The 27,744-nt window shown below is 34.9% G+C and overlaps 3 protein-coding genes across 4 annotated transcripts; all 3 read right to left on the reverse strand.

Moving 5' to 3' along the window:
- LOC110645345 (uncharacterized) lies at window positions 1–698 on the reverse strand. Its single transcript, XM_021798472.2, has one exon. The coding sequence runs from the start codon at window positions 564–566 to the stop codon at window positions 123–125; it is 444 nt and encodes a 147-aa protein (XP_021654164.2). The 5' UTR covers window positions 567–698; the 3' UTR covers window positions 1–122.
- Window positions 699–1,428: 730 nt separating this feature from the next.
- Window positions 1,429–8,571, reverse strand: LOC131174822 (auxilin-like protein 1). Its single transcript, XM_058138858.1, has 9 exons — window positions 7,799–8,571; window positions 4,504–7,100; window positions 3,404–4,392; window positions 3,253–3,328; window positions 3,039–3,121; window positions 2,886–2,951; window positions 2,709–2,798; window positions 2,054–2,230; window positions 1,429–1,643 (listed from the first exon to the last, which is right to left on the reverse strand). Exons 1-9 carry the CDS (start codon window positions 8,176–8,178, stop codon window positions 1,608–1,610), a joined length of 4,494 nt encoding a protein of 1,497 aa, XP_057994841.1. The 5' UTR covers window positions 8,179–8,571; the 3' UTR covers window positions 1,429–1,607.
- A 5,442-nt stretch (window positions 8,572–14,013) lies between these two features.
- Window positions 14,014–17,961, reverse strand: LOC110645359 (soluble inorganic pyrophosphatase). 2 transcript variants are annotated; one of them, XM_021798489.2, is made up of 9 exons: window positions 17,706–17,961; window positions 16,931–17,075; window positions 16,770–16,798; window positions 16,158–16,223; window positions 15,507–15,614; window positions 15,341–15,406; window positions 14,769–14,889; window positions 14,521–14,602; window positions 14,014–14,415 (listed from the first exon to the last, which is right to left on the reverse strand). In XM_021798489.2, exons 2-9 carry the CDS (start codon window positions 17,061–17,063, stop codon window positions 14,373–14,375), a joined length of 648 nt encoding a protein of 215 aa, XP_021654181.2. In that variant the 5' UTR covers window positions 17,064–17,075; window positions 17,706–17,961; the 3' UTR covers window positions 14,014–14,372. The 2 variants fall into 2 exon arrangements, with proteins under 2 accessions (XP_021654181.2, XP_021654180.2); XM_021798488.2 differs by having other exon boundaries at window positions 16,931–17,081; window positions 17,706–17,917.
- Between the last annotated feature and the right edge of the window lie 9,783 nt (window positions 17,962–27,744).

The raw sequence follows: 27,744 nt of genomic DNA on the forward strand, positions 1-27,744 counted from the left end.
TGGTTATTAACTGGTTCTCTATATCATTTCCCCAAATTTTTTAATTTAATTTTGGAGCAGGAATTCATATAAACTCGCCCAAGTAAGTTAATTAAATGCTAAATACTGAATACATATGCTTCTCATTTGTAATAAATGACAGGCATATTTGAATTAACATCCCAAATGCCTCCCTCTCTCACATATTCTAAATACCTTGTAAATTCCGGCTTAGCTGCAGTCTTCCTCTTCCGGCGGGCATCAAATAGACTAAGGAGTGGATGAGTCTTGCTAGCCCTTCTAGCGGCAGGTTTCATGACTTGATGAGATTGAGAATCATTTGGTGATGGAATTTTAGTCACTGAGGAGCGTAGTACTGGAGCTGCAGGCAAGGTTTTAGACCTCTCCAAGGTTCCCAGCTCTGAAGCATCAATGGCAGAGTCGTCGGCGAGTAACCTCTCGTAGCTGCCGCGCCTGCTTCTCCTTGTGCTGAATGCTCTCAACATGGTGTTATTGATGGTAAGAAATTTGTGAAAACTTGACATATAAGAAATTAGAGTGATTAGTTGGTCATATTTGGTTTGCATGTGTTTGATATTGCGTGGTTTGGTTTGGTGAGCCTGTTTTAGTTGAAAAGCTCGGATTTTCTATTGACTTTCCTAGTGCATCAGCATCATCTCCACCCACCACAAATGTTTTCCCTATATGCTTTCCTTTCGTAATTTATTATATAACTTTTAATAATAACTTACCAATATGTGTGTATATATATATAAAATTTACTTAAATATCAAATTAATAAGTTGGTTAATAAAAAATTTAATTGTATCAATAAATATATTTATAAATACAATCATTAAATATAAAAATTTATTGTAGAAAAATTAAATAATAAAATAATATTTAATGTATTTAATTATATTGTAAAAATTAGACTCACATAAAGCGTTAACTCATAACTGGTTTATGTATACAAATGCAAGTTTAATTAGATAAGAACTGCAGGTTTCAATTAATACAAATCCAATCTTCTCCTCTTTTACAAGAAAAAACTTAAAAATTTTAGCATAATAATATAATAAGAACTACATACCCTTATTAATTTCGTAATCCTCAATTTCTATCATTTAACAACTGCAGTTAGGAATTAAGGGGAGTGCCTGATCATCATCATGGAATAGGAGGTGAAGGGCAAACGTTCTTAGGTAGCAAAATTGTCGATCGAATATAATCTGGTCGATGTTTTTACACACAATAAAGAGTTACAAATTGGAGTTAATTTTTCAAATTAAAGCCCACGTTAACAAAACACTAAGTTGTGAAGAATTACTTGTTAAACTCTGATTTAAGAATTTTATTATTTTTTTGGTTTTACGCAAAGTTTTATTTCCAAACATTGTAAAGAATTTTTTTTTTTAAAAAAAAAAAGAAAAAGAAAAGTGGCAATAATAGTTGGAAGCCAAACTGGCCAATTTCCTTGAAATTAATTCATTTAATTCCTATTTTTTTTCATACGATTACATTCAGAAACTACAAAAGAGGAATTACATACATATAAAGATATTTACCTCGGATTTACAGAATACAGAATGGTGATGTAACTGTAAATATCAATCCGCACTGACACTCTATCGCTCTTCCGAGTTGAATTTATTCCAAGCTTCCTGCAAATCAACCACCAATCAAAAAATATGAAAAGCCATAGAAGGTACAATACATATCCAAATCAAAAGCGTACACTCTACTTGCCACTAGACTGCAGATGGCTATTTAACAGTTTAACAAGCAAGAAATACATGTTGCACTTGAAAGGGCCGAGAATTTGTTGCCCCTACATAATGGTAGGATGAACGATGCAGAGGACTCCTTAATCGTTACAGCTGCATGAGATGGAAGGGACTATGCATAATGAATTGTTTAAAATGCACCATACCTGGGGTTCACAAATGCAATAAGCACATACAAAAGCTGTTTGCCAGCAATATTCATGCAAGACCACATTGAGAGGAAATTATATTTATATGAAAATTACTAAAAACTCAAGTTGAAAGGAGCTGGTATGCCAAAAACACACCTTTAGAAGATCGAACACCTTCTCACAGATGTACTTCTGCTGGATACTGGCACCTCGTTGCTGTAATTTGTCGGGATGAACACAAAGAGTGGCTTTCCTGTAAGCTTTCTTTACTGCAGCTGCAGTTATAACTTCTGTCAGCGGAATTGGCTGCCAACCACTACCAGGCCCAAGTATCTGCCAACAAAATAATATGTTCGAGTAACATGGCATCCAGAATTACAAAAAATGAAGATAGGAAATGCAGATATTTAGTCTTTTCTATTCTGATTGGACCTAAATAACGGTACAAGTTGATCAGGGAAATTATGTAAACTAGCCAATGGCAAATAAGCAAACAAGAGAGAAATTCGATGTTTTATAAAATCTGAATCTAACTGAATTGAACAACCCCCCAGTAAAAACTTATTGCACAGACATATGCATTCCGATATCACGGCTATCATTGCACCTTCACAAGCCATTCCCTAACCAGAGACCTTCACATCTTGCAATTTTAATTAAAATTTTCAATTAAATGCTCATATTTCATCCAAGTGCAGAGTATATTTTTTTTTTTTTTTAACATACATTTACATCATAGTTTCAACTTGCACTTGAAGTAAGATAGAAACAACATTCATGCCAGAAATCATGCAAGGAAACTGCAACATACATATTGCAAGGTTGAAAGCAATGCACGCAAGTTTCCTTCTTTCCCGCTCGACCACCTCTTGACGTCAGCATCCAGAGTTTCTGCTAATCTCTACAAACAAAATTTGACTCAAGACATTAAGTGAAAAATATTATTTAAAATGGAGTAGTTTGAGAAATTTATTAGCAAATTAATTACATTTCTCTCTGCTTGTTCTTTTTGAACAGAAAGATCTCGCATGTTTTTCTCTGCCAGGGCTTTTGCCTGCAATAATGCCAAAAAAGTTAGGGTTAGTTCCCCTGATATTAGAAAAAGATGTTGGTCATTCTGTTAACGCATGAAAAATCATACCGCCCGTTCAGCTGTTCTTCGATGTCTCTCTAGTCTAGCTTTATACCTCTGAGCTGACTCACCTTCAACTTCTTCAAATCTTTCTATATGATAGAAGACTTCTTGTATCAGGGACACGTGTTTTACCAGGAAAGGGAAAAAGCGACCAATATTTGTATAAGGTACAAAAAAATTCAAGGAAAAAAATGAGGACGGTTCTTGATAAATCATGTACCGTTACAAATTGAGGAATGTTGATATCTTGAACCACTAAATGAGCATGAGCCTTGGGATTGAAGATCTTGTAGATCCTGCCATTGAACATCCATCAAAATTCTGTTGGAGATTGTGCACTTGATAATAACAGCAATTAAGAATATACTCACAGAGGATGAAGAGCTTGCTCTCATTCCACTAGTCCTGGAAGAAGCAGATAATTTATCTAACACAGATCTCTCTAGTTGCTCTCCTGCCTCAGAAGAAGCCCTTTCAGCCATTGCTTTTTCAAAAGCACGCTCTCGGGCCTCTGCAGTTGCCCTCTCTACTGCAGCACGTTCTGCCCTGAGCCTGGCCTCCATAGATGCCATATCAGGTAAGGACTTTTCCCTAACCTCTGCACATACCTTCTCTAATCTTTCGCAGGCCTCATTTAGTGCTCTTTGTCGAGCTTCAGCAGTTGCTCTTTCCACAGCAGCCCATTCTGCCCTCTCGCGAGCTTCAGCATATGCCCTTTCACGAGTATCAAGTGCTGCTCTGTCAACAGCCATTCTATCCTTCTCTCTTTCCCTTTCCCTCTCCCTCTCTTCTTCCATCTTTCTAAGGTGTTCCTTTTCCATCTCTCTTTCTCTCTTCGTTCTTTCAGCTTCTTTGTCTTCTGATGAAATAGTCTCATAAGAATTCTTCACTTTTATTTCAGTGCTCCGAGTTGCATTAACCTGCTGAGCTGTTCTGGGGGTGCTTACTTTTACTTCAAATATAGCTGGCTGAGCTCCTTCCATTTTCCTTCCAGTATCAATTGATTCTTTCACTGCTCTAGCTGACTTGATATTGACCTTGTTGATTTCTGGATTTAGGGAAGCTTGGGTTTGCTCAATATTTTTTCCTTTCTCGCTCTTTTCACAAGGCAATTTCTTCCCTTGATTTCCAATATCTGTTTCCACTCCAAAGGTACTCCTAACATTCCCAATGGTCTTCCAGTCAATGTCTGTTGCATCTTCCATTAGGAATTGGCTCTTTTCATGTTCTAAATTGCCTTGAGCTATGCCAGATGCTACTTTCTTTTCACCATTTCTCAGTTCATTCATTATCTTGCAAGTTTCTTCATTAGCAATCTCCTTAGTTACTTCCAGTTTTTTGTTTTTCCTCTCATTTTTGCCAGCTAATTGAGTTGCTCCAAGGCTCTCATCTAATTGAGTTGCTCCAAGGCTCTCATCATCACCCAGCTTATATGCCTGATTCAATACACTCTGATCCTCTGCCATTTTGTTTAGTGCCTTTCGCTTTCCACTCTCTCCAACATCTATGCGTTTTGCCTCTGTCTCATCCCACTTACATGACACTTGAGAAGAGGTTCCAATCTCTTCTGCCCCACAGCCCTCATATAGTGCTGTTTCACTTCCTTCGGCTTCCTGGGCCCATCTTGAAGTCATGCATTCTTGTTGCTCGCATACCCCTTCTAGTCTCTTTCCAACTTCTCTTTCACCAGCCTCTTGTTCAATTTTTTCTTTGTCAGAAGTCTCTTTGCATCTCTTTTCACTTTCCACTTTTTCTTGAGCCTCTCTCTTCTCATTTTCTTCTCTTTCATATGCCTTTCTTTGTCTCCTCTCATTCTCTTCACATTCAACAGCTGCTTTTAGTCCCCTCTCATTCTCTTCCTTCTCAAGAGTCTCTTTTAGTCTCTTCTCATTTTCTTCTCTTTCATAAGCCTCTCTTTCCCTCTTCACATTCTCTTCCTGTTCAACAGCCTCTCTTAGCCTTCTCTGCCTCTCTTCCTTCTCAAAAGTTTCTTTCAGTTTCCTTTCATTCTCTTCATTCTCCTGAGCCTCTTTCAATCTCTTCTCATTTTCTTCACTTTCAAGAGCCTCTCTTTGTCTCTTCTCATTTTCTTCTCTTTCACGAATCTGTCTTTGTATCTTGTTATTCTCTTCCCATTCAACAGCCTCTCTTTGTCTTCTAAATCTCTCTTCCTTCTCATAAGTCTCCTTCAATCTCCTCTTCTCTTCCTGCTCAAGAGCCTCTTTCAGTCTCCACTTTTTTTCTTCCCGCCTAAGTGTCTCCCTTAGTATCTTCTCATGTTCCTCTCTTTCATAAGCCTCTCTCTGTATCTTCTCATTTTCTTCCCACTCATGAACCGCCTTTATCATCTTCTCTTTTTCTTCCTGCTCAAGTGCCTTCTTCAGCCTTCTATCATTATCTGCTAGTTCAAGAGGCACATTAAGTTTTTTCTCATTTTCTTCAAGCTCAAAAGCCTTTATTTCTCTCCTTTCACATTCATCCTTTTCACCAGTGAATTTTTTAACATCCTCCGCACTTTTATTATCCTCTTTTAGCTGTGATCCTTTCTCCTTGTGCTTCATAGACAGCCTAGATGCAATTTTACTTTCTCTCTGTTGAACCTCTACAGAGTTCTCATGTTTCTGTAGGTCATCAGCTATAGTTTGTTGCTTTTCAGTTTCTACAGGTTTCCAGCCCATGTTATATTTCTTCTCATTCCCTTCCCATCTAAATGCCTCTTGAGCCACTTGTACTTTCTTATCAAGTCCTTTCTGTACCACTTCTGATCTCCCACTGCTTTTGTCCTGTTCAAAAGCTTCCATTGACTCTTCAGATTTCTTCTCATATTCCACCAGTCCATAATCTGTTCTAACTGCTTTTACTTTCTTGTCATTTCTTTGGGGCCGCTGCAATGCTTCCATAGTCACCCTTTTTTCCTTCTTCCCATACTCATGAAAATTTGAATTATGCACCAAAATATTTTCATTGTTTTCCTGGTCAAAGGCCTTTCTAGAGTTATTGGTTACCAATTCAAAAAACTGAGTAGCTTCTGTCCATTCACCATCACCATCAGAACCTCGAGATGATGAGGATTCCCTTCCATGATTATCCTCCGCAGATTTATTGGCCACATTATGTTTTTTACCTTCTAATGAATCTGAAATTGGCTGTGTTGTCCTTTTAACTTTTTGCATCTCCTTCAAGATAGAAAATTCCATTCCATTTTCTTCTATTTGACTAATGCCCTGCCCTCTCTCCTCCTTTCTGCTACCAGAGCCATTACCAATCTTAGTCAACTTTTCACCCTTGTCTTTTCTGTCAGACTTTGAACATGATTTCACACGGTTTTGAAAACCATCCTTCTTCCTCTCCATTGATTCTTTTGCACTTTTAAGCTTTGCTTGAGCTTTCTCCATTGCTTCTTTCATAGCAGCAGCAGAGGCTGCAGCAGATGAACTTGCATCTACCTCCACATCAAAGTAAGGAGGTGAACTATCACCAGTGGTCTCTTCAGAGGCAACACTTTTACAGTTAGTTGTTGTTTTACCAGAATCTCCATTGAAGATATCTAGTGCAGGTGGCGGTCTAGAAGGTGGCGGCAAATGAGAGGGCTGAGTTCTAAGGCTAACATCAGAAATGGTTACAAACATCTCATTAGGAAGAGAGCCATTCCTGACAAATTCCTTGTGAGGTCTAACATCATCTCCAAAAAACAGTACATCAGTATTAGTACCATTAGCCGGTTGAGACATGACTTTTCTGAGATGCCTTCCACTCAACATTTCCCCACTATAGTGAATATTGAGATGATCATCAATGCTTGCCTGCATATGTTGGTACTCGTAGTCTGTCTTTGGCCAGGAAGAGGTTTTATGAACCACAAAAGTATATCCAGAAACAGAATGCGGCTGAGTTATATGTGTAATCCCATTTGACAAATCTCCATTGCTTCTTTTACTAACTTTATTATAAGATAAGTTGAACTCCATGTCGCCATCAATTGAGTCACATGAGTCTCCATTCAATAAGCATTGGTCCTTTGCAGAATGATTAGACTCATCTGATAGAATTTCAGCTTCTGCTGGAGCCCTATGAGTGAGGAAACAGAAAAACCATATTCTACCATCAATTCTCAACCTCGGTGGAGACAGATTAAAATGATTACCGTCTGTTACTCGATAAAGGATATAGAAACCACAAAGGGAAAAAAAAAAATAATTTAGTAATATAAGCAGCCTGCAAATCCTCAAACCGGCTGACAGCAGCAGATAGCAATAGAAATATCAAAATTGTCCATGCAACATTAATCATTTTTAAAATTACAGACGAGCCCCATTCACAGGTGCACAAGTAATTTATCAATGGGTGAAGCCAACACAAGAACATAATAATAATAATAATAATAATAATAATAATAATAATAATAATAATAACAACAACAATTTTTGCAAGAATGGCACAAATTTCCCAACAGCACATTTGATCAACCAAGCTTAAACTTTACAAACCACACTTGCACACATGATCACTTTAATTTTTGAGACCAGTGAAGTTAAATTTTCAGTCAAAATTCAATACTAATACAATAAACAGCACCTTTAGCAATCTCTCTCTTCCGCACCCATCCCTTATCCATTCCTCCAAAAAGCTCCCAATATAAATCCTAATATCTACAATATTCCCAAGTTTTAAAAAAAGCTAAAAAGTAGTATAAGCTTGAAACACAAACAAGACAACTAAACTGCATTAAAAATAAAAAATGCATAACACTAGCACCATGATCATACCAAGCCTCGTCAGAGGAGGAATCATCACCAAGACCGTTGGATTGCTCCATCATCAACAACTCATTGTACGACACTGCAAAATCACAGCCATTGAATCCTCCAAAAACCTCACCGTAGTCAAAACCGGAGCTGCGTACATCGAAGAAAACATCGGCCGCCTCATCGACCAATGGGAGATCGAGAACGGGAATCGAGGAGGCGCGTGAAGCGCGGAAACCGCCGAATATCTCGCTGTAATCCTCAACCCGGGGCGACAGTGTCGGGGTTCCAAACCTGGGAGGCCCGCCGAACACATCTTCGTAAATGGACTTGGTGGTGTCGCCATTGCAGCTCTTTTTGGAAAGCATGTTTAGTTGCCGAGAATGCGAAAGATTTTCCATGAAAGTGAAGGAAACAGGCAGAGCACTCTAGCATTTACGCGTTTTCTAGTGCACTGAGTGAGTTTACCCCCGCTTTGTTGCTTGGCTCTATTTTGTTTGCTTTTGTTCTCTCTCTTCTCCTCCTCCGCAGAGGCTCTGCAGAGTCTGAAACAGTGCAACAAAAAGAAAAAAAAAAAGAAAAGACAAACAACACAAGCCAAAAGAACAAAAAAAAAATGGAATCATGAAATGACAGAAAAGGACTTGAATTATTGTGCAGGGAATTATTTTTTATTTCCAATATTTCAAAATAAAGCACCCCAACCTCCTATTTGAAAAAAAAATTTGTTAACTTTTTTTAGTGAGAGAAGGAGAGTTTCGGCAAAGGTGTTTGATTTCGGCGATGGGCAACGGCGGTGGATGTGACGTTGAGAGAGGCGAAAATGGCGGAGAAAGAGTTTGGAGGTTTTTAATTTATATTTTGAAAGTGAGTATGTTTAAAATTGTGATTGAAATTAATTTTTTAAATAAAAATATTATTTTAAATATTATTAAAAAATAAAAATTATTTTATTATTTTAATATTTTTATAATTAAAATTTATTAAATTTAATTAATTATATTTAAAACAATAATATTCTTCAATCCCAATTCCAACAACAATATCGCTTAATAAACAAATAAAATTGTTGGAGAGTACCTGTCCTGCCTATGGAACCATCGAGGAATCAGACTTGTGACCAATATCAAAACATGAGCCGAATTTCTGATCTATTATGACTTTTTGGAGTTGAAATTAAATAATAATGGTATTAGGATGATGGTATTTTCTAGCTGGATGGTCTTAATCATTAAATCAGTTATCAAGTTAATTGAATTCCCGAAAATATATAAATGGTTGTTGCATTATCATATAATAAATTTTTCTTTCTAATTAATCATTATAAAAAAAGGGAGTTATTTTAAAATTTCAATAACTTCAATAAAAAAATTAATATGAAATTTTGCAAATACATATTCATTAATCCATTAAATATCACTAGTTGTGTGTGTATAATATATATATATATAGTGTTGGAGTTAATGGTGCCTCCAAATCTATGAACAAATGGGATATAGCATCACACTATTGATGTTGAGGTTCATTTTCCAAGTGGTTAATTTTGTGCAAAATTAGTTGGAGAAGAGCATTAATCACATACCAAATCCAATAATCCAAGGTTGTTAATTTTGTGCAAGAGAAAGAGAGATTAGTTGTTGGCAATTAAAATTGAAGAATGAGAAACAAGTATAGAAGAGTAGAGAGCCAATGTCTAGAACGTGGATAGCATACATTCACAAGGTTTTTTTGATGGAGACATTAGAATATAAATGGCATCAAGAAGAAGAAGAAAGAAGAAAACATCTCAAATCCTTATCTGTCCTCTAAGGCCAAATTGCGTGTGGTGATAAATTAATAGCTTATGGGCCTGCCTGCCTGCCTCCAATGAGAACAACATTTTAAGACTTGGGGTTTTGGACCCCAAAAGATAATTTGACTATAACCAGACCTAAAACACACCCACATGTGTTTCTGACATTAATTGCTTGGAATTAATTACTGGAGATGCTATAAACCATTTGATAATAAAAAGCCAATAATTATGCTTTTCTTGTGCATCATGTACATCAACCTTTCCAACCCTTCATCAAAACTTTGCGGTACAAACACACATTAGATTCATAAATTGAAAAAAAAATTCCATCTCTAATTTATATTATAATTAAAAAATATAATATTTTAAAAAATTAAATATTTAAACTAATCATTGAATTTTATTTTACTCTGTTTAAATTGTGGGTTTTTCAGATTTTATCAAAGTTAAATTTTAATTAATAAAAATACAAAGTGCCAATCAGAAAACGATGGCCTAAGCAGTTCCTTTGTGGGGCCCTTGTGTTTGCCGCTTTGTCACAGTCTCATTCGCCGAAGCTCAGCCAAGTATGATTAAAATAATATGTTTGGATGCTCATTTTTTAAAATGAACATGTTTTTCTTGCTATTAATGATAATAATTGGACTTAGGTGTATAAAAATTTACATATAAAAATATATAAATAGAGGTAATTCAATAAATTTATAGTAATTTTTTATGTGTAATGTCTATTTAGTCCTTTACGATTTGAATTTTAAAATTTATAATTTATTTATCTTCTATTATTGGTCATTTAATCAAATACTACCAAATCCCTAACCTATTATGTTCCATCAATTATTCAATCAATAAGAGACTATCCCACCATTTATTTAACCTATTAGAACCCACCATTCATTTAACCTATCAGAGTTCATCATTACTCTACCAATAATGACAAATCACAACCTCTAATTTCATAACTTATTCTTAAGTAAAATACTTTATACCCATCTGAAGTATCTTCTTCATGTATCCATTTTCGATTTTTTCCCAAACTAAATTTATATTTTTCATCTCATACATCCTTCAAGTTCTATAATAATGGGAAATGATTCGATTTTCAAAAGAGGAAGAAAAAAAGAAAATATTATGTTATTTCTAAATTCAAACGGAATAATATGAAAATTTTAAAAATAAAAATTGAATCAAACCAAATTTCTACAAAAATTAAACTGAATTTAAAAATTAAATCGGTCCAGCTGATTATTTCAGTATGAACTGAATAATGTTTACCCTTATCTAATTGATTAATTATGATAGAGTTGATCATAGTTACTTAATTTGTGATTTATTTAACTAATAGTTACTTGATTAATTAATCTAATTATTAATAATTATTTGATTAATTGATCTAATTAATAATGATATACTTTATCATAATTACTTAATTTATGATCTAATTAATTATGTGGTTCAATTTTCACAAGAGGGAGCAAAAAAAGAAAAATATTATTTTATCTCTAAAATCGAATTGTATAAACCAAAAAATTTAAAAATAAAAATTGAATCGAATTAAATTTCTACAAAAACTAAACTGAATTTTCAAATTAATTATGTTCGATCAATTAGTAATTTCGGTCTAAACCAAATAATGCTCACCCCTATCTAATTGATCATGATTGATTTATGCACTAATTAAATATGATCTATTTGATTAGTTTATAAAATACTTGATAATACTTGATCTAATTGTTAATAGTTATTTAATTAATTGATTTAATTGATTGTGATGCAATTGATTATATTTACTTGATTTATGATCTAATTAATTATGATACACTTGATTAATTGATAAAATATTCGATAATACTTAATCATAATGTAATTGATCATGATTAATTTATTTATATCTAATTGATTATGATGTACTTGATTAATTAATAAAACATTCGATAATACTTTATTATAATCTAATTGATCATAATTAATCGATTTAAAATTTAATTGATTAATCATTAGTTGATTAATTGTTTAAATATATTATGGTGTAATTAATCATAATTACTTGATTTATAATCTCATATCTTAATAGTTAATTAATTAATTGATATAATTATTAATAGTTACTTGATTAATTGATATAGATGATTATGATATAATTTAGCATAGTTACTTAATTAATGATTTAATTGATAAGGCAATCCAAATTTCACAAATGAGAGTAAAAAAGGAAAAAATATTATGTCATCTTCAAAATCGAACCGAATAAATCAAAAAATTTAAAACTAAAAATTGAACCGAATTGAATTTCAAAAAAAATAGAATCAAATTTTCGAATTGATTCGATTTGATCAGTTGGTGATTTCAATATGAACCAAATAATGCTTATCATTATTAATTGTTTATGATGTAATTGATCATAATTACTTAATTTGTGATCTAATTAATTATGATCTATTTAATTAATTAATAAAATATCCATTAATACTTGATTATGATCTAATTGTTAATAGTTTTTTATTAATCGATCTAATTTATTATGATATAATTTATTAGAGTTACTTGATTTGTGATCTACTTGATTAATTGATAAATTACTCGATAATACTTAATTATAATGCAATTGATCATAATAAATTATTTTATGATCTAATTGATTAATTAATAAAATATCGATAGTACTTGATTATGATATGATTCATCATAGTTATTTGATTTATGACATAATTGATTAGGCGATTTAATTTTCACAAGAGGAAAAAAAAAAGAAAAATATTATGTTGTTTCCAGAACCAAAATAAATATATCAAAAAATTTACAAATAAAAATTAAATTGAACCGAATTTATATAAAAACCTACTTGAATTTTTGAATTAATTTGGTTCCATTGGTTATTTCGATTTGAACCGAATAATACTCACTCTTATCTAATTGATTAATTGATTATGACGTAATTAATTATAATTACTTGATTTATGATCAAATTGATCATAGTTAACACACCTGTAATGAATTGTAAATTTGACTTTTTAAATTATAGTATAAAACATGTGACTTAGATATATGATGACCTAATTTAAGTAAAAATGTTTTATTTTATAGATTTTTTTTATTTAGATTAAATTAATTATAAATTCAAAATACATGATATATGATTAGATCCACTAATTAAATATATAAATTTCATATATTTGTATCTTAAATTCATGATCAACCCAATCTAAATAAAATTTCACGTTTTATAGAATTTTCTTGCTTAAATCAAGTTCAGTACAAATCTAAAACACTGAACATATGATAAAACTCACCGATTAAATTTATAAATCCTACATATTTATAATGAACTCGATTTCGATAAAAATTTCCAAAAAAATTTTCAAAATGTAAGCATAAAACTAGGCCTAAATCGTTGAGTAGAGGAGCATCTATTGGCGGATAACTTTTAAAAATACACAAACTAGAATTTTACATAGTCTAGGCCTCATGCATTTGCCTTTTTTTTTTTTTTTCCTCTATTTGTTGTTTTAAAAATGTAAGGCTTAATAATAATACTTAAAAAGTAATACTCACATATATTATTGGATTTACAAAAATGAGTTTAATATATATATATATGATTATCTCACAATATAAGAAGTCAAATGTTTGTAAGCTTAAAACTGATTGGTTTAGTGATTAAATACGTATCTCTCACCTAGCAGACTCAAATTCTAATTCTCTCTCCAAATTTGTCTACTAAAAAATGTTCAGTGTAATAAAAATAACTACAAATTAAAATTCAATTAAAAGAAAAAAAAAGAAATTTTATTTAGTAAAATTTGAAAATATAATAGATTTTGAAAGTAAAATAAGCAATACATATAACAAGGTAATTGAAACCAAATATGATTAGAATTTATAGGATGAGGGATCATGGATAATTTCATATCTTTAGCGATTTTATGATAGCATGAGATGGGCTACAAATTAATAAACCTATGTAGCACAGCACTTGCAGGATTGATTTGGGGTCAAGGCTGATGCAATTATTGCGCGTTTAAGTCGAAATGGGTGGGCTCTGGGCTGGCAGGTACCACATCCCCAACAAAAAGAATGGTTTCTTGTTGGCTATGGTATGGTTCGAAACCTGGGCTCAGATAACAAATAAAATATATTCATATTTTGTGAATTCTGTGATTTTAATAAAAATAGATGCATTAAATGACACAAATAAAATGTAATTAATATGATGGAGTTAGCAAGAATATATCCATACAATATGAAAAGAATGACCAATCACACTTCTGTACAATATTGATCTATCATATTCGTATGATATATAGCATGAAGTTGATAATATTATAATACTATTAGCATTAGAACCTTCATTGAAACAAATCCCATACTAAGAATTTTTTAGCCATCCTTTTTTTTTTCCCTTCAATTATGGGAAGGGGTAAGGATGTTGGGATTTTAAACATGATCACACATATAATTCATTTATTGCATACTCTATACCTTTGGTGAACAGTCACCACAAATCTCATATGTTCCATACTCATTTGCATCTTCAATCACCAAGTGATAACCCAAAATTAGAAGATAACAAAGCATAATCAGTTTTTCTATTCAAATCCCTAGTTGGAAGTTTATTTGAAGAAATTGGAACAAGCATATGGAAGTATATATTGAACATAAGCATGGTTAAACCACACTTCATTGGACATGTAAGCATTAGTAGTTCTGCACATCAGCATGCAGCAAGTATTGAAGCCTTAGTACTATGATACTAAGTGTTCAAAGCCATCAAACATTTCACCAACTTATCTCCAAATAAAGTCACTGCCTCAAGCTCTCAACGATGTAAGATGCATACAGATCCCTGCAAGAGATCACATTTATGCAAGAGAAACAGTAATTGATTATAAATCTAGCACTATATATTACTCAGTTTAGTTCATGATCCTAGAAGTTCAGAAAAACTCACATGGAATACTTGATGGCATCAATGGCCGCCTCAGCTGGCAAGAAGTCTTCCACAGCAACTTTCTTGTTCTCATTCTTTTTGTCTGTTGTTTGTGGTAAAGGATTCACAGTGTAGAGTGCAGATAGTAAAAGGATAATCAGAATCTTACTTTTCAGACAGCCAACTTATTTGACGTACAGAACTAATTCTTCATGAGAAATACCATGACCAAAAACAACCCAAACTACAGAATTCATCTGAGTGGATACAGTCCTCAAAAAAGCGGCGGATTTCAGCTAGACGATGAGGAGGAAGATCCTTGATGTCTGTGTAATGGCGGAACTCAGGATCATCAGCACATACTGCTATAATCTTGTCATCCTTTTCACCCTGCAAAGAAATTTTTGGCCTTGATAGGTGATTCCTCTTCCAGATTTGAGTCAGACACTTGGCAATAGTAGGAAATATATAGGTAAACTTAAGATTTGAGACCTTATTGGGAATACCATGGAGAAAATAACAGAGCCCTTCCCTTGTTTTATTTTGTACTGACCACTACAATTTACTAAAAGTACATCTGACAATAGTATGCCAGGATTATCCATAATTCAGAACTACAATTAGTTCATCTTTTCAGAACCAATACATCTAGACAGAAGAATTTACTTAAATGATCTAGGCACAGATTGCAATAACCTAATGCAAAACTCTCCTTCATTTTGATTGCAGCTTAGGCAGCCATTTCTTTTGTTCAACATTGCTCCACAATCAGCTTAGTTATCTAATCAAATAAGAAAATGGGCTTTAAGAATACAAACTTGGCATGGAAATCGAATGTTACCTGATCAATCATGGGCATTAAACCAATAGCACGAGCACGAAGGAAAGTACCAGGTAGCACAGGCTCCTATTTCGAAGAAAATCAAGAACTCAATGAACTAGTACAGCAGAAATTGAAAGATAAGTCGCCCTTATCTTAAAAGTTTTTAAAGCCACAGAAGTGTTACCTGCATCAGTACCAGGACATCCATAGGATCACTGTCCTCACAGAGAGTTCTAGGGATGAAACCATAGTTGTGTGGGTAAACAACAGATGAGTAGAGAACACGATCAACCTAATCATGAAAATGTTAATCATTTTCTTGTTCTTCATGTAACATAACACAACAAATTCACATGCATGTCAACACTCCAGCCAAATGGTGATCTCAGCAAAGATCATACTGAAAAAGGAAAATTATTCAGAACATATATTGAAATTATACAAGGGGCTTAAGGACTCAAGTCAACTGCATAGAAATTACGGCTTAGTATATTTCAAGGATCCAAAATTCATCATGGTCTGATCTCTAGGGCATGAGTGGTAGGGTTTTATAAGCTACTTAAAGAGGTCAATGTAATTTGTTTATCAAACGCGGATATTAAATGATAAAAATTTTAAAAGAAAAAAAAGAAAAAGAAGAGGAGATAGCATCATCACAAAAATCGCATACCAAGCACGGTTATCAGTTTTTGAACGCATCCAACTCATTATTATAAACCAAAAGATTAAAATAAAATTGTTACAAAAAAGAATGCATTTGAGTATTAACATAACCTATCAGCAAAAGAAAGCAAAACGCAGAAGGAATTACGAGAAAGGAAGAAGTAGTTTGTACTTTTATAAGACCGCTTATCTTGTCAAGCTCGTACTTAACCTTGCTACCTTTGCTAATTTCAACCACCTGCCATTACAGAACCCATTAAAAAAATTAAAAAAAAATTAAAAAAAAAACTGTATGCTCCTCTTAAACAGAACTTGCATCCTAATCTACCAAAAGCAACAATGATATATAATTCCAGACTTGATCATTAAGGATCATTTTTGGGACAGTATTTGAGGAATAATAATCAAAATGATCATATCCTTATTTTCAACATCATTTTATAAATTGCCCTAATAGTTACCAACGACATGCCTAGGCTCTAAAGCTTATCCAGGCCAAAGTCACACATCTCTAGCAGCATCAAGTCCAGGCTCCATCCCTAAGGCTCATGCATTTAAGAAGAGCAGGGAAGGGGTGTCTTAGGACCCAAGGGAATTCTTTTGTTATTTATTTTAATCTTTAAGAGACATGTCATGCAGACATAGATTTATTCCCCCATCAAATTACACCCATGAACAAACAAGAAATCTCAAATCTCACCAGTTCTGCTAGATGAAAAAAGAACTGAATGGATGATACATGCCCGAGCTAGAGTTTACAAACACTAGAGCAAACAAAACTTACACAGTTGAAAACAGCTGGAGCACCTGGTCCTGCATAGTTTGTAACATTTGAATGTAATCAGTAAAGGATTTAAAAATTTCATTTGGGCAAAGTTCTGTAAGCATTGGAACACACACAAAAAAGAATCACACACCCATGAAGAAGCACTAGGAAAAGTTTACCAATCTCCAAGTCATGCCAGGGATGAGCAGCAACAGATCTTCGTGACATTGAAGAAAGAATCCTTTCATTGAGGACTACATGAGGAAACCCTGAGTTTTTCCCGCTTGCTTCTTCTCCACCATTGTCAGCCATGTTAACTTTTCACTATAACTTGATCACAGAAAATATAATCACAATCATCCCAAGTAAGACAGACTAACTTTATATCACTGAAACTCAAGCTACAGTGAGGAGCTAACAAGGAATACAAGTACCAAAAAGAAAAACCAACTCAAAATCCCCGAAAGCATATTCAATGAAGATCAATCAATCATGCAAAAAACAAAGTAAAAAGAGAAAGATTTCTAGATGATTATAAAACAAATATAAAATAAAATTTGAAAATTAACATAGATAAGCAAAATCATACAAGTATAAATTATACTCACAGGCGAAAAAGAAAGACATACTACAGAGGCTCAGAGAGATTATGCAAACTCAAACCAGCGCACTAGGGAAAACCCAAAACTATTATAATGAATACAACCATTACATAAACCAAATCCATTTGAAAAATTAACAAATAACCACAAGATTTCGTTTCCTTTTTGTTGGGGTAAGTTCTAGAGCAGATGCAGAATCCAAAAAAATGGGCACCTAAAAGTAAAATTTGTTCTTCTAAGCAAAGCAAAAAGAATAATAATAAAACATAAATAACTACCATCAGAGACAAACATTAAATGAAACCGAATCCAAAGTACTCGGAGCCATTGAAAGAAGATAAAAAGAACTTACAGAGAATCTCTGTATGTGAAATGAAAGCTTAGATTTGCTTCGATATGCTAAAGCATCTGTATGTGTATCTATATACATAGATGGAGCGGACACATGAAATGAGAGAGAGCTTTGCCTCTTATTGTTGGAAGGTAAACGAAGACGTTACTGTATCTAATTGGGCCATGTTTCAACGGCCAGTCTACGGTCAATATGGACCGCTGGATGGAAAAGTTCATCAGAATGATGTAGATTTCCAATATCACTATCAATCAGGGCCTTACTAGCTCTCGAAAGTAGGAATCTTTTCAGGATGTGATGTAGCCTGTAGGAGATGAGCAGCAATTTGGTGCGAACGACATTACCATACACACAAATTTTTGACCAATGGATAGAAAAGAAATTAACAATATTAAATGTTTTTATTAAATAGTAAAAAATTTGTATCGTATGTATATTAAATGCATGCTTATTATTTTTTCCATTTTTTCAATAAGTGAAATATTGCCCTTGTTAGTATTTATGAAATATACTTATCAATTTTTAAGTTTCATAGTAATAATAATTTATAAAAATTAAATTGGGAAACTGAGAATTAAAATATCAAAATACTAATTTTATCTCAAATTCAATATTTTAATTTATACAAATGACAAATGTATGATTTATTTGGACTTTAACATTTTTTTTCTTAGTAAATTTATATATTTATTATTAATTACTTAAGTTTTTAATCTAATGTTAAATTCTATATAAAAAAATTATACTAGTAATATATTAGAATCAATATTTCTAATAAATTAATAATTTAAATTAAAAATATTTATTTTCAATTAAATATTTAATAAATTATAATAACTTTTAATTTTATGATTAATATAAAATGAAAATATAAATAAAAAATAAAATTTAATTTTCATATTAACAAAGAAAATTTGATAATTAAAATTATTTAGTTAAATTAATTATTAATAAACTAAAATTAATAAATTCATCCTATTTTATTTTTTAAAAAAATATTATTATTTATAAATATAATTGAATCTTAATTACCTCCCCGACTGGCCTTGAATCAAACAAAAGGTGCTAAAAATATGAATTTTTATGGTATAATAAGGATTCATGCATGCGTTGCATAAGCAATTTGTGGGGTAATAGCATACGATAATCTGTCCTCAGTCCACCACGTATTGTGTGAGTGGCCATCAAAATTCCCAACAACTATTTGTAGAATGGTTGCGATGCCACACGAGGCTAACGTTTGGTTTTGCATTGGCTACAACCCACTTTCCCCATAATGCTATGCGTTTAAACTTCAAACGTCACACGTGGCGGTGGTATCTTCTCAAAGGAAGGATTTTACTCACTTTTTGCCTTCCGCTTCCTTTGTACGCGGTCCGTTTCTCCTCTTTGCAACTCCGTTTCAAGGGCAGCGTTGCCCTTTTCTTAATTCGGAGCGGCCCTTCTCTTAATTCGGAGCGGCCCTTCTCTTAGGAATTACAAAGGAGCAAGTAGAGGTGAGATCACAGGAGTTTGGAGTCAGGGTGAAATTTTTCTTGTCAAGAGGCGGGGTGAAGTGAATTTTTTGGCAGAGATTATTTCATTTTATTTTTTTATTTTAAGCTATTAGTATGCAATATAAATTTATTTATTAAAATAAAATATAATTAAAAATATAAATTTTACAATATATTTATATTTTTTCTAAAATTTTAATATTTAATTGTACAAATATATAGAAATAAATTATTTTTTATAATAATAATAATAATAATAATAATAATAATATGTTACCGTATAGGGGTAGGTTATGAGATTTGAGAGAGAAAAGGTTTTTACATTCTTGAAATTTTTTTACTCGACTTATTGGTCAATATGTTTTTGAAGTACCAAGAACATTAAGGTGAGTTTACTTAAAAACTAGGGGTGTTTAGTTCTAGTTTTGTACGATTCTAAATAAGAATCATAATTAAAATTTTGATTTTTTGACTTTTAGAAACCAAAATTATAATTAAATTTTGATTTTGTTTTCGATTCAATTTTAAATAATTTTAGTATGATTCTGGTTTTAGTTTTGATTATATTTTAATTTCAAATTTGATAATAATTTAATTTTAAATCTTAATTTTTACACCTAAAATTATAATATTTTTATTTATTTTAGAATAGAAAATACAATATTAAATTTCTAAAATAAAAACACAATAAAAAGTGATAATATTGACATTAAAATAATAATATTAATATCAAAAATATATTCTTTAATAAGAATATTATTATATTATCTTTTACATATTTCTCAATTGTATAGTTTTTAACTATAAAATATATGTATAATTAAGAACTAAAAAGCACATTGTATGACTAACATGTGATTTAGCCATATAATTAAGAATTATGAGAAATTTAATGTATTTAATAATAAAATACTTTAAAAATTTAGAAAAATAAAATATAATATTAAATTATAAGATAAATAAATTATATATATATATATATATATATATATATATATATATATATATATATATATATATATATATATATATATATATATATAATCTTAGTTACATGTAAATGTACACAATTTTATTCAAATTATAAAATATATTAAAAAAACATATGTATAAAATATATTTTTTAGCTATTGTTTAATACAGTTTCAGTTTGATTTTTGATAAAGAATTATGATTGGGCTAAAACAGTAAATATAAGTTTAGTTCGGTTCTTAAATTCACGATTATTTTTTAATTATTTATCACGACTTAACCTATGAGCCGGACCGACACTAGGACCTGGGCCAGCCTAAAGCCCCCGAGACCCGTAGTAAGTCTAACTATTCCGTAACCCAACTCTAAGGCCCATTTGGGCCCAATTTCAAGAATTCAACCGGACAGAGTCCGGCCATAAAATGGACTTTTCAATAGGGAGTTTTTGACTCACCTGACCTGTAAACACATTATATAATCAAGTGGGAAGCTCAGCTCACCCTCCACATACTCATACAACATAAAAATAAATGGGAGCTCAGCTCCCTCATCCAATCTATCAACATGCATAAAATAATAAGTTTACAGGTCTAAAATAACAATTTATATTATAGAACCAATTCAAATAAATATTGCTAACACATGCGGAAATTCTAGAAGTTTATAGAATTACACAAACATGAATAGACGATCTGTAAGGGAGAAAAGCAGGTTAACCTAAAAAATATCCTCCTGTGGCCTGGAAAAATATTGAACAGGAGTGAGCGTTTGACTCAGAGAGTAAAATATCAATTTTAACCATAATCTCTATAACTATCTAAAGCGAATGCTCCCTGTAGAGTGAAATGCATTATCAGTAATAATTTCACATCATAACAACAAAAAGGTAATTTGGAGCACTCACACACCTGATAATGTCAAACAATACATATATGGGAGCTGATCCCCTATACAGCTCTCTTAATCCAACCTGTGCCAGCGAAGAACTCAGCTCGGACTTCCACTTAATAACCAAATCGGGGTCCCAGCGAAGAACTCAAGCCGTATCTACCTCGAAGGACCGGGTCCCAGCGAAGATCTCAAACCGTCTCTACCCGTCTTATCCATAGTCAACACCACATCACACACATACCAATGCACGCACACTGCTCCAAATTACCACAACAACATTCATGGCACTTTAACAGTTATGAATACAACATAAAATGTGCTTAGAGTTTAACTCCATAGATACATACATATAAGTGATGCATGGGCATGCTTAAACATATAATAATATCGAAATTACAATTAAAATTAATATTTTACTTACAGACTTGACAGCGGTCACTACGACGGCTGGGCGGAGGAAGAAGGCTGTCCCGGCTCACTTGACAATTTTTTATTACAATCATTTAATAAATTTGACCCAATACGATTAAGAAAAAGACTAAATACGTCATAAGTCGTGCCGAAAATCCGGTAGAGTCTCCCCTATACCTAGGACCTACCCAACCTGCAAAATGGCTCAAAATACATTTCTATATTCACAATCCATATATCAATAACTCAATCACATCACACAGCTCCTCCTGGGCCCATCCAAACAGTCATCCATCATAATATGTAAAATTTCAATTTAATCCTTATAATTGACTTTTTTTGCAAAAACTATCCAAATGAACTCTAAAAATTCTAAAACTTTGCCCTGCGGTCGTTAGCAATATTACTAGGCTAATGCAAAAAGAATCATAATTTTATGAGCTACTACGAATATTTTACGGATTTTTTTATCTCATTTAAGCATTAGAAAATTATGAAAAAGTAAGGTTCGGGTTTACCTATGCCAATTCCGACTTCGGGGACGCGCTCGGGACATCTAACAATGGTGAAGTAGCCAAAACCTCGATCCAATTCAGAGACTTTTCCGGTAGCCGGTCTGTCTGGCCGGAAATTCATAAACCCGAATAACTGTCGAATTTCCGCGAATTGAAGATACCTACACGAAGCCCACAACACGGGAGTTAGCACATAAATTTTACGGAATTTTCTACGCTCATTAAATAATTGGAAAAACACTACGAAGTTCCGTGGGACCCACTAAAAAACGGTATCAAAAAATTTTGAAATTTATATCGCCGCGAAGCTCTCGACGAGTGGAGTGCTCTGATACTCTCGGTTTTCTCGTGGGGTTCACGGTTTGCGAGAAATCTAGCCCAAAAGTCAAAATGGGCTAAAACTTCATGGACAAAAATTGGACAAACCGCTAGATGGATTTCGGTGTTCTTGGTGTCTATGGAAAGCTCTCAATGAGTAGAGGGGTTTAGACATAAGACCCAGCTCGATTGGTAGCCGGATCGACCGAATTTCGACCGGTAAGATAAAACGACGACCTTGCGCATCGCGTCGCTTCGTGCGACGATTGCTGGCGCTCCGGCCGCCTCCAGGCGGCGGTTGTGGCTGAGGCGGTGGGAGGTGCGCCGTGGTGGGGTGGCGGGGAGGCGGTGGCCGTGGTAGGAGAGAGAAAACGAGAGAGAGAGAGAGAAGAAGGAGAACGCGTGCGGGAGAGGAAGAAAAAGGAAGAAGAAAGGCAGGTCCGATTCAACCGGTCTGATTCGGTCCGGTTTGATTCAGCCGATTCAATTCATGATACAAAATTTTAAATTTTTACTCTGCCTTGGGACCGAAAACGAGGTCCAAAAATTCCAAACAAATTCTAGAAAACTCAGAAAATTTCATAGACTCCAAATATATTTTTAGTTTTGTCACATGGTCTTTAAATTAATTTTTAAAAATCATCAAAGTTTATATTTTTGAAAAATCGAACCCGATTTCTAAAATCCGAAAAATTTCAAATAATTTCCTAAAATTTCAAATAAAATAAAATATCAATATTTATCCAAAATAATAAATTTAAAAATTAGGGGTGTTACATTCTTTCCCCCTTACAGAAAATTCGTCCTCGAATTTTACACAAGGCAGAATAAAGTACAGAATTATACATTGAACAAATAAGGATACTTGCTACGCATGTCCCGTTCTGACTCCCAGGTGCACTCTTCCACTGACTGGCTCCTCAACAAAACCTTAACCATAGAGATCTGTTTTGATCTTAACTGCCTCACTTGGTAGTTCACTATGGCTACAGGTTGCTCCTCAAACGTCAAGTTTTCTTTTATCTCTATTACATCTGGCTGTAGCACATGAGAAGGATCAGGAATGTATTTCCTGAGCATAGAGATGTGAAACACAGGATGAACGTGAGAAAGGTTGGGTGGTAGCTCCAACCGGTAGGCAACTGCTCCAACTCTATCAGTAACCTCAAAAGGTCCAATATACCGAGGTGCCAACTTGCCCTTCTTTCCAAATCTCATGACTCCCTTCATCGGAGAAACCTTCAGGAATACATAGTCGCCTACTGCAAACTCCACATCCCTCCGTCTTGGGTCTGCATAACTCTTCTGCCTACTGAAGGCTGTTTTCAATCGTTCCCTAATTAAAGGAACTATCTCTGAAGTGTACTGTACTAGATCTACATCATGCACCTTTGCTTCTCCCATTTCCGTCCAACACAGAGGAGACCTACACGTTCTTCCATATAGTGCCTCATAGGGTGCCATCCCTATGCTGGAATGGTAACTGTTGTTGTAGGCAAACTCTATTAAAGCTAGCTGGTCATCCCATTGACCTCCAAAATCCAAAACACTCATGCGAAGCATGTCTTCCAGTGTTTGGATTGTCCTTTCGGACTGTCCGTCTGTCTGAGGGTGAAAAACAGTACTAAAGTTCAACTGTGTGCCAAGTGCCTCCTGTAACTTCCTCCAAAACCAAAAAGTGAACTGAGGCCCTCTGTCAGATATTATGGAAGCAGAAACTCTATGCAATCTGACTATTTCTCGAATGTAGAGCCGGGCGTACTGTGCCACAGAATATGTAGTCTTCACAGGCAAGAAATGAGCTGATTTAGTTAGGCGGTCTATAATTATCCATATCGAATCATATCCTCGTGTGGTACGAGGCAATATAATCACAAAATCCATGGTAATCATTTCCCACTTCTATTATGGGATAGGGAGCTCTTGCAGCTTCCCTGACAGTCTCTGGTGTTCAAACTTCACCTTCTGATAAGTCAAGCACTTGGACACAAAGTCTGCTATGTCTCTCTTCATGCCATTCCACCAATAGCTATCTTTCACATCATGATACATCTTGGTGGAACCTGGGTGGACACTGTACAGTGTATAATGTGCCTCTCGCATGATTTCATTCCTGAGATTGTCCATATCGGGCACACATATCCTAGAACCTTGCACTAGGGCGCCATCATTGGCAAATCCAAACTCACCACCTTCACCCTGCTGTACTCTTTTTATGATCTTCATCAATTGTTGGTCTCTGTGCTGGGAAACTCTAACTCTATCTCGCAAGTCTGGCCTCACTGAAAATGAGCCAATAATACCCCCTCATCTGAAAGATCTAGGATTAAACCTTGATCCATCAATTCATGTACTTCCTTAATCAACGGTCTCTTCTCTGCTGAAATGTGCACCAAGCTACCAAAAGATTTTCTGCTTAAAGCATCTGCTACTACATTGGCTTTCCCAGGTGATACTGAATGGTGCAATCATAGTCTTTCAGAAGCTCCATCCATCTCCTATGTCTCAAGTTTAAATCCCTCTGTTGGAAGATGTACTTCAAGCTCTTGTGGTCGGTGTATATCTCACACACTTCACCATACAGGTAGTGTCTCTAGATTTTTAGTGCAAAGACTACAGCCGCCATCTCCAAATCATGGGTGAGGTAGTTCTGCTCATGCCTCTTCAGCTGTCTTGAAGCATAAGCCACCACTTTTCCATTCTGTATTAAAACACACCCTAAGCCAACCCTGGAGGCGTCACAGTACACGGTGTATCCTTCACCACTCATCAGTAGTGTCAACACCGGGGCGGTGGTTAGACACTCCTTAAGCTTCTGGAAACTCTCCTCACAGTCATCTGTCCAAATGAATGGAACATTCTTCCGAGTTAACTTAGTTAGGGGAGCCGCTATCCTGGAAAAATCTTGCACAAAACGCCTATAGTAGCCAGCTAGACCCAGAAAACTTCGCACCTCAGTGACTGTTGTAGGCCTAAGCCAATCAGTTACAGCTTCAATTTTCTTGGGATCCACTTGAATACCTTCACTAGAAACCACGTGTCCCAAGAATGAGATGCTTTCTAGCCAAAATTCACATTTTGAAAATTTGGCATATAGCTGGTGCTCCCTCAAAGTCTGCAACACCATCCTCAAGTGCCACACATGTTCTTCCTCGGTCCGAGAGTATACTAAAATGTCATCTATGAATACGATGACAAAACGGTCCAAAAATGGCTTGAACACCCGGTTCATCAAGTCCATGAAGGCTGTTGGTGCATTAGTGAGTCCAAAAGACATCACCAAGAACTCATAATGACCATATCTTGTCCTGAATGCCGTTTTGGACACGTCCTCATTCCTGATGGTAGCCTGATCGCAAGTCTATCTTGGAAAAGAATCTAGCCCCTTGGAGCTGATCAAACAGGTCATCGATCCTAGGAAGTGGATATTTGTTCTTCACAGTCACCTTGTTCAGCTGTCTATAGTCAATATACAACCTCAATGACCCATCTTTCTTTCTTACAAATAGCACAGGAGCGCCCCAGGGTGAAGTGCTCGGATGTATAAAACCCTTATTCAAAAGCTCCTGTAGTTGCTCCTTTAGCTCTTTCAATTCTGCTGGTGCCATTCTATAAGGCGGCATTGATATGGGGTTTGTACCCGGCACAATATCAATGCAGAACTCTATTTTCCTTTCCGGTGGCAACCCTAGAAGCTCCTCAAGGAAGACATCCATGAATTCTCTAACAACAGGAATATTTTCCATATTGACACCTTCTACAGATGTATCTCTCACCAATGCCAAATACCCTTGACATCCACGCCTCAACATTTTTCTAGCACTAATTGCTGACACCAAATTATATGGAGCCACGCTCCTGTCACCATCAAAACTAAATTCTTCCACACCAGGTATGTGGAAATACACCTTTTTGTTCCTGCAGTCTAAAGTAGCATAATGAGTTGCCAACCAATCCATTCCCAAGATTACATCAAAATCCATTACTGGTAGAGGAACCAAGTCTGCTGGGAGGATCTTTCCATCCACTACTACTGGGCTACCCAGAAAAACCATATCTACATCTATGTTGTCACTAAGCGGGGTAGCTACAAACAAAGGGTATTCTAAAGTGGTAGGGTTTCTACCCAATCTCATGGCAAACACAAGGGAGACAAATGAGTGCATAGCACCTGGATCTATCAAAACACGAGCCTTATAGGAACAGACTAGAAGAATACCTGCCACAACTGCATTGGAAGCATGAGCATCCTAATGGGTCAGGGTGAAAACTCGAGCTTGACTCCTACCCTGAGTGGCAGAACCCTGATACTGACTTCTACCTCCTGATCTGCCTCCAATCCACGTCCCCCTTGTCCTTGGCCCTGTTGGCCACTGAACTCACTGCCTGCCATGCTGGAAGCACCAGGATACAACTGACGATGAACATTTGCAACAGAACCTTGTGCCCCCATCTGTGGCTCGCTGAACACGGGGCATTCCCTAGCAAAGTGACCTGGTTGGCCACACCTGAAGCATACTCCTGAAACCATCATACAAGGTCCTGAATGTCCTCTTCCATACTGTGCACAAGGTGCCAAGGAGGATCCTAAACTAGACCCAGAACTGCTGTACTCCGAACTGTGACCACTGCTGGATCCGTACCCTGGTTTGAACCCTCGGGATTTGTGTCTAAAACCACTCCTCTTATTCCTGCTTCTTCCTCTGTAATTAGTTTGGCCACCACTATCCGTAGTACCCATGTGGGGAATACCTGAAGAACCTTCTGCTCTATTTTTCTTTGCCCTTCCGCTGTCATCCACAGCATAGTTAATCTCAATCTGTCTGGCTCAATTAACTACCACATCAAAATACTGATCAGACATCATGGCCAGGTTTGCATACCTCCTGTCAAGCCCCTTTAGGAACCTCTTTACCTTCATAGTTTCTGTAGCTACTGCTGTAGGGGCATACCTGCTCAGTTCCATAAATTCTATAGCATATTCATCTATAGACCTGCCATTCTGTCTTAAGGCCTCAAAGGCCCACTGTTTTTGATCTCTGAAGCTTTCTGGCACAAACCGATTGATGAACAGTTCCACAAACTGAGTCCATGACAAACCCTCCATCTGAGGTAATACGTAGTCATTCATCCATTGTCTTGGCATAGGCCCCATGACATGCTACACACACTCAATAAGTCTTCTATCAGTCAACTGCAATTCTGTTCCTACCTGTCTGCAGGAATCCAAAAATCGATATGCATCGTCTGACACATCATAAGTACCAGGCACCAACTTCTTGAAATTGATGATCTGTTTGTAAGGTTCTCCTCTTGGTGAGGTGGACTGCTGCTGCTTTGGAGGGTGGACCATATACTGCGCCATCATATCAATGGTTCTCTGCAACCCGGCTAGAGTAGCTGCCATTGGGTCCATGGGACCCTGTGCCATAAAAG

This window comes from Hevea brasiliensis, chromosome 16, assembly GCF_030052815.1.
Source record: "Hevea brasiliensis isolate MT/VB/25A 57/8 chromosome 16, ASM3005281v1, whole genome shotgun sequence".
NCBI lineage: Eukaryota > Viridiplantae > Streptophyta > Magnoliopsida > Malpighiales > Euphorbiaceae > Hevea > Hevea brasiliensis.